This window comes from Trachurus trachurus (genome assembly GCF_905171665.1).
Source record: "Trachurus trachurus genome assembly, chromosome: 17".
In the NCBI taxonomy this organism is placed as follows: Eukaryota; Metazoa; Chordata; class Actinopteri; order Carangiformes; family Carangidae; genus Trachurus; species Trachurus trachurus.
Window position 1 is genome coordinate 14,652,887 of NC_139900.1, and position 15,523 is coordinate 14,668,409.

Consider the following 15,523-nt stretch of genomic DNA (forward strand, 5'->3'; position numbering starts at 1 on the left):
GGTGGTGATGACCTGTGATATTTTAACTCTCTTTATTCCCCCCCTCCCTCCCCCCCAAATCCTTCCCCCCCTTTTTAAAACATTTTTACTTTGTATGTTCAGTGTAGGATTACATGAACCGGGCCTCCAGCCTGGCCCCTCCCAGGGATCTCAGCTCTATTGTGATCTGCACCTGACCGAAGACACTCAGGTCTCAAAAATCTCCCGAGGGCTTGACATCACAAGTACTGCTACAGATCAACATAGCAAAACACTCCAAAGGAATATAAATACATTTTGTTTCTGATTTTTTTTTTTTTTTTTCTTTTGATAGAAATCTATTTTATTTGTGTTCAGAGTTTTTTATGGTCTGTTGTTTTTTGTATGATTGTTTGGGGGGAAATGATTCCTACTGTAGACTATATATTTATGAGTTTGTAAATAGTAAAAAAAAAAAAATGGAATTGTGGGTATTTTATGTGGAAACGCCTGGTTCTATTTACTGCGTATGAAAATCAAAGCTCAAGTCAAAGGCTACATGTTAGCTCTACTTGCAGGCAGCTTTGTGGGGTACTGTATGATACGACTTTATTTTCACCCTGTTTTGTTACCTAACCTCACACTTTGGTACCTGTGACAACGACTTGGCAACTCCAGTTCACGGAGAACCTGTGTGTAATTGAAACTACTGTAAGTGTGGTTAAAGTGACAAAGTGGCAGTAACTCTTGTCACAGTGTGCAATTTGTTTCCTTAAGAAACTCAAATCAATAATAATGAAAGGGTGTTTTAACTTTCTTTACTCAATCGTAACCACTGAAGATTGCCTGATAAAAACACTTCTGAGATATTTTTTATTCAAGTGCTGCTCATTGCAGACCTCATAGTTTTAACTTAGTTTTACCAGTGTGACATAAAAACTATAGTAATTATATTTACCAGATAAAGTATTTTTTATTTATTGATATCTATTGCCAATACCGAAGAACCAACAAGTATAAATTATATTTAAGTTCTACGGGAAAGAAACTATACTCTGTAAAGTCACTGTCAGGAAATGTAAAAAGATTTGGGTAACGCCTCATTTTACAGGTCTCTTGTTTCCGAGTAACTGTTCAGGAAGTTTCCTGGAAAGTAATTTGGTACTAAATATGTAGATCAACATTTCAGGAAATATACGTACATGTTTTTTTTGTTTGTTTGTTTTAATGAGAGTTAGCTGAGAAGATTTATACCAATCCCATTTCTGTACGATAAATATGAAACCGCAGCTGGTTAGCTTAGCTTAGCTAAAAATCTGCAAAATCTGAAATGTAAAAAAAATGTGCTGTTTTCGTCAGGCAGACACTCCCGCCAAAAAAATATAGCCCTTACACTGATTGGTAATTTGAATTATACCAGTGTACCAACTAAATTGTTCCTATTTTAGCAATAAATACGACCAAATTACATTTCCAGAGAACTTAATGTAAATCGTTCAGACATGAGAGACCAGTAAAATGATGCGTTACCGAAATTTGTGTGAGACTGACATTGTTCAACGGCAGGCTGAACCATCCTGGTAGTTTTTTTGACATAAGAGTCATGGTGTTCGTAAAAAGCCGATCGATTGGAACTGACACGGGGGGGTCAGGCCAGGTTAGCAGCAACACCAAAGCTACCACGTAAAAACTGTGTGTGTATACGTTTATCGCAAGCGTTTCCATTGACTAAAATTGGAGTTGCCAAGTGTTAAAAACTTTTATGTATTCTGATAGTTTTAGTTGAATTACTTTGTTGCCTCACAAACATGTCACTCAAAGACAAGATCCTCACATGGGGAAGTGCCTTGACATTCAATTTTATGACATCTTTCTCATGGGCAACGGTTGTTTTCAGACTCTTGCCATAAGGGTGGTTACTGGAGCACGGAGCCAGTTTACTGGAAATTTGTCCCTCTCATTGGCAAAAATTATCGCATGTGTTTTGTCTTGATTACTTTAGTCACGACTACATCAGTCCATTTTGGTAGCGTTGGAGGATGATGAAAACACATGTCTTTATATTTGCGGAGGACAAGGATCAGTGGATGGGGGGGCTGGTTGATCTGAACTTCTTGCCAACCTGTGTGCTTCACGGTGGGACTTCTACTTGTCTTAGAGTTAACTTTAACTTACTATGTGCAATTTGAGCTGATGGATACACCGCGCAGATCAACCTCAAAACACAATCTAAGCCAATGGTTTGGAGTGATGCCTATAAATGTTGTTTCTTCTTCTGTTTACTATATGAAATGTGTTATTTTGCGCTGAGTTTACTGAAGAATACATTTTTAAAAACAAATAATGTGAATGTTTACAGTATATGGTTTAGGTATTTTTTTTCTGCTACTCTCCAAGAAAAATAATGACTTGTGGGCATTTTGATTAAGATAAAATAAAGCACAATAATTTTATCGACTCTGGAATGATTTGATCACTGAACCACAACACTGAACAAATAACATATACTCTGCTACCTTGCTTTATATACAGCTACATTACAAAATGACTGATTGATGAGGATTTTAGCCATGTGTTCAGATGGTGTAGCTTTTCAATCAGAGACTGATCAGGTGAATCCAGTTGAAGGATATTATCAGTTTAGTTTGAGTGCTCAGGTGAGGGGTTAACAATGTTTAATATGGTAGAGGCAGGATGTCTGAATGAGAAGTGAAGGCACTCTGTTAAATTATTCACAGGACCTACAGTGAGGCTTTTAAAACCAAACTTGAAAGAAAAAGAAATGCAGCACATTTGAGCTTCAGGTGTAGTGTTATTCTGTGGCATTTTACTCAATGGGCTTGTCCCAAGATCAAACTCAAGAGTATGTCACAGTCCAATCAAGTTGATATTTCATTAGAATAGTGGCAATATTTCCTTATATAATAAATATTTCCTTACGTGGTTGCTGTAAGGAAAGGATGCTGATTGTTTAAGTGTTACCACTTCAACTTAGAGTCAGGAAGAAAATATGCTATATTCATGAGAAAAACGTTGAATTCACACTTTTACAAACACAGCGCGAGGGCTTGGAGGTTGAGCCAATGCCAAATTAATCTATATGAGCAAATGTAGCACATGGTACTGTAAATCAGTCATGTGCATTTAAAGCAAAAAAAAAAAAAGGGATTTTTTTTTTAGAGATATTGGGTAAATTATTCAGTAAATTGTAATCTAAAAAAAATAATTATTAAGGATAAAGTGAAGTTTTGTTCATCCCCTTAGTGGAAATCATTTTGCAGCCTCAATGTTTGTTATCCAGATAAAGAAATGATGTTTAAGATGGGTTGATGGGATTAGCGTCCTTTGAAAGAGGTACAATTTACTAATCAATAAGAAGCCGAACCTCATTAGATAATAAACAGTATCAGGGAGAGTACAGTTGGAAATACATGTTGTGCACAAAATCTCAATGTCGCTCTGGATTAGGAGATACGAGTTGGCGTTCTGGTGTAGCCGTCCTACAATTCAGTGAATAAGCGCCCTTAGTCACCGTCACTGGCCTGGGTGTAATTTGTGTGGAGGTAAAGCAGGACAACAGCTCATGAACACAGAGTGGCTGCACCTGGCAATTAAAAAAAAAAAAAAAAAACCTTGAGGAAATGGAAACAATTGTGCATCTTCCCTGGTTCAGCCACTGACATCATCCTTTCCCTCGACAGATGATATGCATACATCTGCATTCACTTTGATGTGATGAATATTCCACCAATAACAAACGTATACTCAACAACACACACACACACACACACACACACCTTTGTCCTCTCAGATCCTTGATTGCATTAGTATAATGTTAAAGATCCACGCAGCCAGATGAGACTGAAGGCACATCACACTGTGGGAGACAACTAATGAAAAGCACTTCTATTTAATCAAATGGATTACATTTTATTGGTAAATTAAATAAAACAATGCAATGTTGTGAGGGGAAAGCAAAACAACATCTTTCAAAGTGTTAAAACTACATATAAAAAATGCAGATAAAAGAGAATGAGACATGATCGCATATATCTGACAGTGAGAAACAACTAATAACAATAGTAAAAGATTTTTTTCGGGGGGTGGGTGGGAGCGGGGGGCGGTGGGGAACGGACAATGAGATCAATCTATGAACAGGATATTTACTCAAACGGTAACCGCAGTGGCCTCTTTGTATGGCATGTTGTGCACCATATACCACAGAATAAAAAGCTCCAATCAGTTGCTGATAGACAGAACCTGGTCCAGGAAACTTTGCTACTTGTCAGCGCCGTGGATGATGCCTGCAGATTCAGCAGAACTGGGACACACACAGAAAAGCAAAATTAGTGTCAAAATAATGTGGTATCCACTTTTATAACGTCTAGCAAATAGCTAGAAAAGAACTGTCCATATCAACAAAGACTGACCACACATTATTTACAAGACGTTACTCTGGAGGTTGCACTGGTTGAATTAATGGCATGAATAAAAACTGAAAACATATAGTTTACAGTTGACAGTTGTCTGAATATCAATCTACGAATTTGGATTCATTCTAATTATGTGTGTGCAAGATATACTATATAGGAGGCAAGTAACAATTATTTTCTTTATTGTTTAACAAATCAAAATATTGAACATGTTAAAATTCATTTGATAAAATTGTAATTTATAAGACATATTGAAGTAGTCCCAGAGATCTAACACAGAGGAAAGCCTTCAGAGGACTGTGAAGTTAACCAACATACCTTCCATCTATTTCCGCATTCATTGCAGAAGACAAACGTGGTCATTGGCTCATCAGCACTGCGAGTTTGAACCTGGGATTGATTTTAAAAAAGGGGGGAAAAAGCACATACACATCAGTACGATGTCAACCTGAAGTCTAATCTGAATCACCATCACTAATTAACTAAGAGTACAGGGCACCAATTTTCACCTCACTTGTTGAACACACTGGTGTGGAAGTATTAAAAACGTTCACACTAGGGATGTCACAATTACTTGTTTTCACAATTAATCGTGGTATTAAACGCCACAATTAATTAATCGTAAAGATTCCTAAATACCGTTACTTTCCCAAAAAGATGATGTCGGAACCTTATCGGCAGATGTCCGCAAAAATGAAGGTAAATGCACAGATACTGGTCCATTTGACTAACGTAACATTGAATTGGTAGGAATTTAAATGTTAGCTTGTCATTTTCAATTAAAAAAAAGCAAAACAAAACAAAAAACGATTACAATAAACGCAAACATTTGGTATAGATAACAATTTATGATCTGAATATTTCAAACACTTCCCCTGGAGGATTAAGAATTGGTCATATATTAATAGATACTTGAAATATTCTGTGTAATCAATGAGTAATGTAATTATATTTTGACTATATTTGATTTTACACATTCATAGTGTTGTGAAATGAATTAGTGCATAATAATCGTGATAATCGTAGTACCGTGATTATTTCTGACAATAATCGTACCAAGACAATTTATAATCGTGACATCACTAGTTCACACGTGAACAATCAACCACATCATCCATAAAGACTTCTACTGGGGATGCACATGATTAACTGTTAAACCGTTAACTGATAACAAGACCGATTAATACTATGGGTTCTTTTTTTTATTTTCTCCTTATGTCGTCAACTCATGGGGGCGTGTCGACACGTGCAGACTTCCACGTGCCTTCAGTCATATTTCGCAGCAAAAAGTTACATAGGAGGACTGACAGTATGTGCCAGTGATGCAGTGCAGTCCCCATGAGGGAAGACCAGATATACAGAATAAATGAAGCCTACACGGACATAGATGTGCATCATCTGTAACAACGACACTGCTAAAAAAAAAAAAGTGGCCTTTACCTGTGTGTAGGTGCAGCATTTGCCCTTGCACTTGCCACAGGTGAATAGATCAGTCTGAGTGCCTCCGGTGGTGGCCATCTGGTGGTCCCTGACAGCTTCTTTGGTCAAGTTCTTCCTCATTTCCTTCAGCTCATCGCTGGCCATTTCCTACAGAAGAATACCAATAAAGATGCATTCCAGTAAACACATAGAATAACTACAGTCACAGTGTATTGTCAAGTTACAGCAACATGGTGGTCAAAGACGAAATTCCAAGAGAAACTGAAGAAATGTTGTGTGCAGTCATCCAGTACAGATGTGGAATATGAGTATTACAGGCTTAGTGCTATGATCTAAGACTGAGCCATCATCAGCAACACACCTCTGCAGTCATCTTAGCCATCCGCTCAGGGGTTACACTCCCACATAACACAGTCCTCCTTAAATTAGGGTTCTTCACATCCTTCAGATTTGAGATCCGGCTCCGCACGCGATTCTTGTATTTCATGTCTGTGTTCTTAAACTCTTGGAAGATGCGTGATGGCAAGTCAAGGAATCTGCTTTCAACAACATATTCATCACTTATTTATTTACAGTATAGCGTAAAACTACACGGTTAAATCCAGGTTCTGGATGCATCAGCGTTAAAACATTAAGTGATTAACTCATTTATAACCGGAAAATCAATCCATGAGGGACAAAAAAAAGAGTGAACATTCTCACATTTCTATCCAATGCAAAGGATATATTCCTCAATCTGTGCTCCAAGTTCGTCACAATCAGCACCAATAGCAATATGGTCATCTGTCAAGAGAGTGGACAGACAGAAAATGTTAGATAACTTTAAATAAATCAAGCTGAACACGACCACCACAAACACACGATCAAGAATTTATTTAGATACAATGATGGAAAGATTACCTCCTGTCTGCATAGCGTTGGACAGCATTTCTCTGCACTTGATCCTGATAGAATCAGAGGTGCCGGGGGCACGAGGAAAGGTGTTGATTAACGAGTTGGCTGTGACCTCAGTGGGCTCACTCTTGCTGCTGGAGTTACTGCTGGAGCTGCTACAGAGGCAATGAGAGAAGTTACATCAGTTACCGAAGCAAAAAATGTGTAGAAAATGTATCCACAGCCATATACAATTGGAAAAATGACTTGTCTTGACGATCAGTATGAGCAAATGTATCACAAATATCAGAGCTTTGCTTTGTTACCTTTCTTCTTTTGCCTCTGGGCTTCCCTCTGAGGGAGAAACAACAGGTGTTGTTTGCTCTTTCCTCTTCTCATCTGAAGGTTTATCTCCACCTCCAGGCTCATCTAAGGCACAGATGATATGAAACAAGTTAGAAAGAAAATCACACAAGTGCGAAGGATTCAAGTAAAGGCCAACTTGAAAGTAAGTAAAATCAATATTCTTCTATGCTGGACAGCTGAATCTCTCTGCATGAATAAAAAAAAACTGCCTTGCAGCTTTCCTTTAATAGTTGCTGCAATGTTTTGCTGTGTTGTTCAGTGTTTCTTGGCGATAACTTCTGGGGTGACAGTGGCTCAGGAGGTAGAGCAGGTCATCCAATAACGGTTGGTGGTTCGTATCCCGCTCCATCCCAATCGCGGCTGTTGTGTCCTTGGGCAAGAAGCCTTACCCACCTTGCCTCGTGCAAATGTGTATGAATGTTTGGTGGTGGTCAGAGGGGCGACCGGACAGTACCAGTTTCGCTTTTACCGTGCATTACTGTCATGCATGCACGCTTCTCTGTGTGTGTGAACGCCAATAACGGAGAAACGGCGCTATGCGGAGATTAATGTATAGGAACGATACTGCGTTGGTCGAGCCAAAAGTCAAAATCTATTCGTGGCGGACGTAATTCATTTGTGGCGGGCTGTCACGAATAAATGAATGTGTGGGAAACACTGAGATGTTTTTCAAGATTATTTTATGTAATTTCAACGTGCAACGTTGCAGCCTCAATTGATAGGCAGTAGGGATGCACATTTTGAATTTTTTTTCTGAATGATAACCGACGCTCGTTAACCGATTATTAACCGTTAACCGATAAGATTAAGACACTTGTGGCGCACGGCCAAAAAAAAAAAAGTATCGCTCCAATCTTTTTTTTTTTGCCGTTAAATACACGCGTGCGCCGCAACAGCTGATCAGTGCGCTCTGTCTCAGCTGATCGCGCTCATATGGAGGTTAGATCGTCCAATGTAGAACTGTTTTTATAAAGTGCAGCCAAACACCAGGCTGAAGGAACAGCAGAGCTCCTCTGTGGAGCTGCAAGAGAGCTGCAGGTGAACAGGCTGGAGAGCAGCGACGTCCTCTTTTTTTTCTTTCTTTTTTTTTTCAGCGCCGTAGTTACAGGTGATGCACATCTATGTCCATGTAGGTTACATTTATTGTCTGACCTTCCTTCACTGGGGCTGCTGCACATACTGTCAGTCCTCCTGTGTAACTTTTTGCTGCGAAATATGACTGAAGGCACGTGAACTCTGCACGTGTCGACACGCCCCCATGAGTTGACGACATAAGGAGCTAATAAAATAAATAAATAACCGATAGTATTAATCGGTCAAAGTTATTGTTATCGGTTAACGGTTAATCATGTGCATCCCTAATAGGCAGTGCAAACTGATGGAAAACATCAGGGAGATGAAGTATGAAGATGGGTGTCACATTTTCAGAAATTCCAATATAATTTGAGTACACACCGTGTTACAATAAGCAAATGGTTTACCTTGGCTTGGGTTCAGCCATTAGACTACATGAACAAAGCCTTAATTCTTTACGATATGATTGTGCACAACAGCATAGATAAACTAATGTATTATCAGAAAACAATACTTCAAACATATCTACACACATTTAGGAGGTGATAATTACCCAAAAGCTTCTTCCATGATTTGATCAAGGACTTGGCTAGAGATGTCACCTCGTCGTCTGTGCTCTGCTTACGGATGGCGTTAACGGACATTCCAATTCTGGTTGACTGTGGGGAGACGTTGCGTCAGCGTTTCAGGGATTGAGAGTGTACGTGTTGACAAGGAGCCATGAGAATGAATGAGCAAAGATACCTGAAGCAGCTCCAGAGTCATGGGGATGCTGCGCAGCTCCTTCAGCAGGTCCAAAGCCCCTACCTGCAGAGGAAGAGGAAGGCATGTTCAGAACTACAGCATCTCACACAGGACATTTAACCACTCCACCGTCATGGCTGGATCTCACTGCAGTGGATTTGCAATCCTGAGTGATGCAAAGTGATTGTTACTGCCCCACAAACATCATCATTTGCTGCCTTCCCTTACATTTCATGATATTTAAATTGAACAACTGGCATGTAAACATGACCCTTTTCAAGTAAATGCTGTCTTATATGTGCTTTATATATATATATATACAGTACAGGTCAAAAGTTTGGACACACTCAATGCATTTCCTTTATTTTCATGACTATTTACATTGTAGATTCTCACTGAAATTCCTCTAATGAACCCTGGCAAAGGCACACCTGTGAAGTGAAAACCATTTTCAGGTCAGGTTCACCTCTTGAAGCTCATGCCAAGAGTGTGCAAAGCAGTAATCAGAGCAAAGGGTGGCTACTTTGAAGAAACTAGAATTGGTGGGGGCAGAGATAGAGGAGGAGGAGGAAGAAGGAGAGGAAGAAGAAAAGAAGAAAGAGAAGACAAAGAAGAAAAGACGTGTTTTCAGTTATTCCACATGTGTTCATTCATAGTTTTGGTGCCTTCAGTGAGAATAAAGGAAACACATTGAACGAGAAGGTGTGTCCAAACTTTTGGCCTGTACTGTATATGGTTTGTGTATATTAATATGAATTGTATTTTGTTTTTAGTGGCAATGGTAACTTATGGTCAAGTACTGTACAATGTACTTCCTCCCATTCTTTGTCTGTCTTTTAATTTTCTTAAGGGTCATATGGACAATGTGAAATAAGGATTATACATAGTAATGACTAATTACACTTAATCAAATGTGTCATTATAAGCTTCATTGAACTCAACAGGTCAGTTTTCATTGATCTGACATTTAGCATACCTAAAGATTAATCGAGAAATTAATCAGCAGATGTATTACAGGGCTCCAGACTAACTTTTTTTTATATATTAGGTGCACAGTGGCCCCTAACTTAAAATTTTAGACTTGCACAGCAAATATTCACATTTCCTTTTCATTCATGATCCTCACACACATTGGCCTGCTGCAACCTCTAATGACAGATACCGCCCCTTCCACGTTTTAACAGTGTTAAAAACAAAACAAAAAAACAGCTAATTTACTGGTTGCACATGGTCAAGTAGATTAAAAATATTAATAGCACTCTGTCAAATTTTAGGGGTGAAATGCCCCCCATTTAGTCTGGAGCCCTGTATTGATGATCAGCCGTGTTGCATTACTTTACCTGTGGTGCAGTTAACGTCCAAGCCCCATGATTAGCAAGCTAATTAGCCGCTTGCTTGCTTGCTTTCAAATCCCCATACACAACTTAAACAAGAGAGAGATGGATTTGATTGCTGTATCTTTCGAAACGCCAAAACACAGCAATATACAGCAACTTAATTTAAGTTATCCCAAATTAAGACAGCATCCCCCACAGAGCTACTAGCAGCCAAGGACTTACTGTCTATCTGCTGCTGCTATGTGGCTAACAGCTTAGCAACACAGAGCTGCCGTTGACATAAACAGACAGGGGAGCTAGCCGTTTGCTGTTAGCTCTGTAGTCATAATAACCACACGTTTGCTTCCCCGTGACGCCTTTTGTTATTGTTTAGGTTAACTGTGTATTTCACAGTTAAAAAAAACATAAATACTTCTGTGTAACGACGCACTGTTGGGGACCCGGCTATGCTATGGGGTCAACTAGCTCTACAGTCGGCAACAGCAGCAGCAGCTAACCGCGTCGTTAGCCTCGCAGCGGCTGAGCAGGTAAACATTCATTCTCCTTCTTCTCACCCCGTTTTTCTTCTGCGCCATTTTATCCATCTTCTTCGCAATTCTGATGATATCATCTTCCTCCTTTTTGCCCATGTTGATTGATCTTGATGAGATTTCCCGAAAAAAAAAAAAAAAAACTAACTGGGAGGGAGCGAGCTGAGGAAAGACAAGTTGCGCGACAAAGACCACGCTAACTGGAGAGAAGGCGGAGGCGGCGTCTGCTAGCTGCTACTACGAGGCGGCGGCGGCGGCAGCGGCGGACCGGGACCGCACAGAGAGCCGCCGCTGTGTGTGGAGTGTGTACCAGACCCAGCCCGTCGATGCACGATCAATGGATTCAGGAGGAGTTAATCGAGACGGAACTGAACCCACGATTCCGCTCTGGAAGCTGTCAAAGTAATGAGAGCTCGTCAATGAGACACTGACTCACGACTGTAATGAGTATCAGGGCTCCAGACTGACTTTTTTTAAATTTATTTTTTATTTTTAGGAGCGCAAGCAGAAAATTTAGGGGCACACACTGTAAATTGACTTGCAAATTCAAATTTCATTTTCATTCAATGATCCTCTGTAAAGACAGATCACAGATTCTTTGAGTCGCCCCTTTTACGTTTCACCAGTGTTAAAAGAAAAACTCAGCAAATTTACTGATTGCACATGTGCAAGTAGCCTAAATGAAACATTTACTTGCACACTCTCAAATTTGCCCCGATAGCCAGTCTGGAGCCCTGAGTATAGCCTACATTTAGATCAGGGGTGTCAAACTCATTTTCAGGGGCCACACACAGTGCAATTTGAACTCAAGTGCGCTGGACTAATAAAATAATAGTAGCTTATAGCTTCCTATAAATAGCCTAACAAGAACTCTAAATTTTTCCCTTTGTTTTAGTGCAAAGTAGGCCTACAAGATGTTTACAGTTTATGAACTATCCGTTTACCTGAAATTTCTTGAGAAAAATAAATAAAATAATTATGCCTCTTCTGTCTTCTGTGTCCTTTCATTTTCACACTTGGAAAATTCATCCCAGTGGCCGAACTGGACCCTCTGGTGGGCCAGTTTTGGCCTGCGGGCCATATGTTTGACACCCCTGATTTAGATCTATCATCCAGGGCCGTTGCTGGAAATTCTGGGCCCCCTGAAAAATACTGAAGTGGGCCCTAAATTCTTTTATTTATTTCAACCCAGAGTCAGCCCAAGACATAGGCTAAGTGAACTAAGCACCTGCTTAGGGGCCCTTGACCCACTAGGGGGCCCCTAAGAGCAATTATGAATGGTGAATGTGGCTGCAATCATATAACGCAAATAACAGTGGCGAATAACTCCGCATCTTGGCTTTGTGTGGAGTCAAGTGACACATAATGTCAGATAATAGTATGGTAATAGGTTAGTCATAGAAAGAGTAGGCTATTGGGGGGTATGTGTGGGCCCTACTGAGCCTGACTGTGGAGAGACATTGTGTCGTGCCCTGGGCCTTCATGCACGGAGAGATCGCCACCATCCCGGCCACGGCCAGAGACATTAAAGATGTACAGAAATGGCCGTTTGTCCTGTTTGTTGCGCCGAGTTTCCACGAGTTGCAGCACAAGTTTACCCGAGTAAGGAAAACAAATTTGATTGGTCGTTATCGAGAGGACGGGATATTAAATGCTTGGGGCGAGACGAGCTCGGTGTGTGTGTGTTGACTCAGACGTTTGATTGACGGATGACAGATCCAATATCAGTGGCTGATGAATTGTGAGCAACGTGACGTATAATTTGTGCGCCTGCATTATCCAATGTGGAGAAAAAATACCACACTTTCATCCCGGATTTACTCGAAAATAGAATTTTGCACAAAGTTTGGGCTACATCATCTGATAGATGAGTTATTACACTAATGTTAAGACCCATAGTGGAATCAAATTAAATTTTCTTTTCTGTACAGCTTTAAAGTCAAAAAGGAGGACCCTTAAAAAAACACATTTTCTCCTTTTTTTTAAAAAAAATTTGGTTTAATTAATCTAAACAGGCCCCTAGAAGTGTCATCACCGTTCCCCCCTATGCAACAGCCCTGATAACATCTAGATATAAATGTATGTTGTGGTTTTTTTCTAGTACTGCGAAACCATGTGTCCTGCGACCAAACAAAGCCTGCATTTAAGCAGTATGGCTCCCTGTCATTAGATAGCGCCAAAGTGCCACCTGCTTCTCTGCTGGAGATCAACAATGGACTGACACCTTTCAACTTCACAAAAATACACTTGGGTCTCCTTATGTTTCCCCATAACAGTGGACCATAGGAAGTTTTAAGTGCTGATTGATTGATTGATCATTGAAATCGATCAACTGAACATTAAATGGAAACTTTATTAATTCATTGAATCTTAATCATTCAACGTCTTGAATATCCCATATCCACTGATTCACATTTCTCACATGTGATTATTTTTTTGTAAAAGCTTAATGATTCTTTCCCACCCACTTTCAGCTGTAGAGCTGAGATGATTCAGTTACTGTAATTGATTGACAGAAATGAATCAGTGAATAGCCATTTACTTGCCCTCTCAAGCAAATGTGATCGTAAAATGAATTTCTTTGGGTTATGGACTGTTTTTCAGACAAAACTAGCTGGAGACATAACCTGGGCCTTGGGCATAGTGTTTTCCAGATGAAGCCTATTGTTACTCTTCAGAGATTCTCAAGTTTAGAATCACTAAGACAAACGGTAATCAATTTTTCAGTTCATTGGTTGGTCTATAATCAGAGAACTGGAAATATGGCATTCAGATGTCATTTTCCCTGGATTCAGTATGACAGGAAGTTCACTCATCTGTGCAACCCTTATTAGAGAAACTTAAAAAAAAAAAAAAAAAGAAAGAATATATTTTCAGACAATCCTCAAGGATTTTGCTTGAACATTCATAGTGTCAGTGGTGGTGTGGGGACTGATGACATATGTAAAAAGATTAGTTTTGCTGTCAATGTATTATTCATTGTAATTAGCAGTTACTGAAAGAGCATCTGTCTTGTTCAGGAAGCCTTTGGATGCACTCTGGCTTTTGATGAAGGCTTGACTGTGGTGCAGATCAAACCTGTGCCCTTTGTGTAACAGGATCTCGGGCACGACGAGGGTACACTGTAGATCTCATGCTGCATTTCTGTGGCACTGATTGACTCACTAATTTGGATCTTGCTAATCCAAACAGCTTAGCATGTGACATTACCACCTAGTGACTGAAGGTTAGGCAATCACTGCAAAACGACTTGAATTATTTAAAAGAGCAAACACGTACTATGTTGTTAATAACACTATATAAAATACGTAGAAGTAATAGCCTAATAAAGGTCAAATGCTGCAAGGAAATTCAATTTTTTTTCTCTACTTTATCGAAACTGGTGGAAATAGAAATAGTATGAATGAAGTATTTACAGTATATTTCACAGTAAGTCAGCAAAAAGTAAAGTAAAGGAGACTTTCTTCACTTGGACTTTGTGTGACCTCGATAGGCCCTTCCTTCAATCCCCCCCACCAGCCAGTGTCCATCATCCAGGTCAGTGCACGTGCTAGTGGGAGGTATTAGCAGCGTTTACGCAGTTAGTGGTACCATGGCAATTGGCACACTGTCTGGTAACTGCCGTGCAGTGACACAGCTCTCATCCCCTGAAGCAATTAGATCATTAGCCACAATTTGAAAACCAAATTTCAGGTCTTGGTCGACTGCACTGTGCCAACTTGTGGATATTCTGTCTGTTAGCTGTCCAAGTTTGGTACAACGCTGCAGAGAATCCACCATTATGGCAATATTTCTTACTAATTACAAGTGTCAAGAAACTCAACAACCACAAATACTGATACACGGTGTGTCCTAAAATCTGATGGTGGATTTCAAATACCTGCTGTGAGGTAAAAGTGCTCTCTAAAGACCTTATTCTGCTTCATGCTGTCAGCAAGTGCGCAAAATCTTTAACCTAATCCCTATTAGGCCAAGACTTCTCAAATCTGATTATGCAGGCTGCTTGCAAATTAGAAATAGTCCGAGCCACCTGTGGTATCTGTTTGGAGTGGTAACGATTCACTAATTTCCTTTGACTAGGGGAGTTCCTATGCCTTCATGAACTTTCAACAAACCCCTTCCTCATTTTCTTACTCGTTTGATACTCAATAAGCCTTTCACCGTACTCATTTACTGTCTTGCTTTGTTTTCTAGAACAAATGACATGAACAGAAAGAAATTATAGCTGATGAGGCAGAGGGGACTTTGAAACATTTGTTTTATTTCTTTCTTTAAATAAGATTCCCTCATAAACTGTGATACAAATATATCAGTTGAGTAGATAAATTATCGGCCCAGTCCTTTAGGAAAACATCAAGCTACTTTTTTTTTTTTTTTTTTTTTATCTCATATTCCTAAAAGTACAAATTTGTATTCTGGTGTGACGCAGTTCCCCTGTGTTTCCCTTGTTTGTTACCTTATGTTGATATGCTGATTAAGTGTGAGCAAAGATTAAGCAAATTGGCCATGATGTTGCATGTCCCAAAATAGCCCTCGACCGCAGCTGAGAGGCTTTGACCAGTGCTTGGAGGAATAACGGAGGCACACTTTCTGTTGTTTTAGCTGCTATAATTAAGGTGAAATGTGAAGGTAAGACTTTTTTTTATTACGTTGTTTTTGCCAGTCAGTTATTCTATTCATTATCTATAGTGGATATAGTGCATTTCAGGTGTGTGTGTGTGGCCTTTGTCTAAGACTGTGGTTATGTCTCTGTAGACTTGTAGTTTGT

At 39.7% G+C, this 15,523-nt stretch overlaps 1 protein-coding gene across 1 annotated transcript; it reads right to left on the minus strand.

Annotated features, from left to right (window-relative positions):
• Positions 1 to 3,931: 3,931 nt before the first annotated feature.
• tcea1 (transcription elongation factor A (SII), 1) lies at positions 3,932 to 11,037 on the minus strand. Its single transcript, XM_083990986.1, has 10 exons — positions 10,780 to 11,037; positions 8,889 to 8,951; positions 8,698 to 8,803; positions 7,031 to 7,133; positions 6,732 to 6,880; positions 6,558 to 6,614; positions 6,193 to 6,347; positions 5,832 to 5,978; positions 4,710 to 4,781; positions 3,932 to 4,279 (listed from the first exon to the last, which is right to left on the minus strand). Exons 1-10 carry the CDS (start codon positions 10,852 to 10,854, stop codon positions 4,271 to 4,273), a joined length of 936 nt encoding a protein of 311 aa, XP_083847112.1. The 5' UTR covers positions 10,855 to 11,037; the 3' UTR covers positions 3,932 to 4,270.
• Positions 11,038 to 15,523: the final 4,486 nt, after the last annotated feature.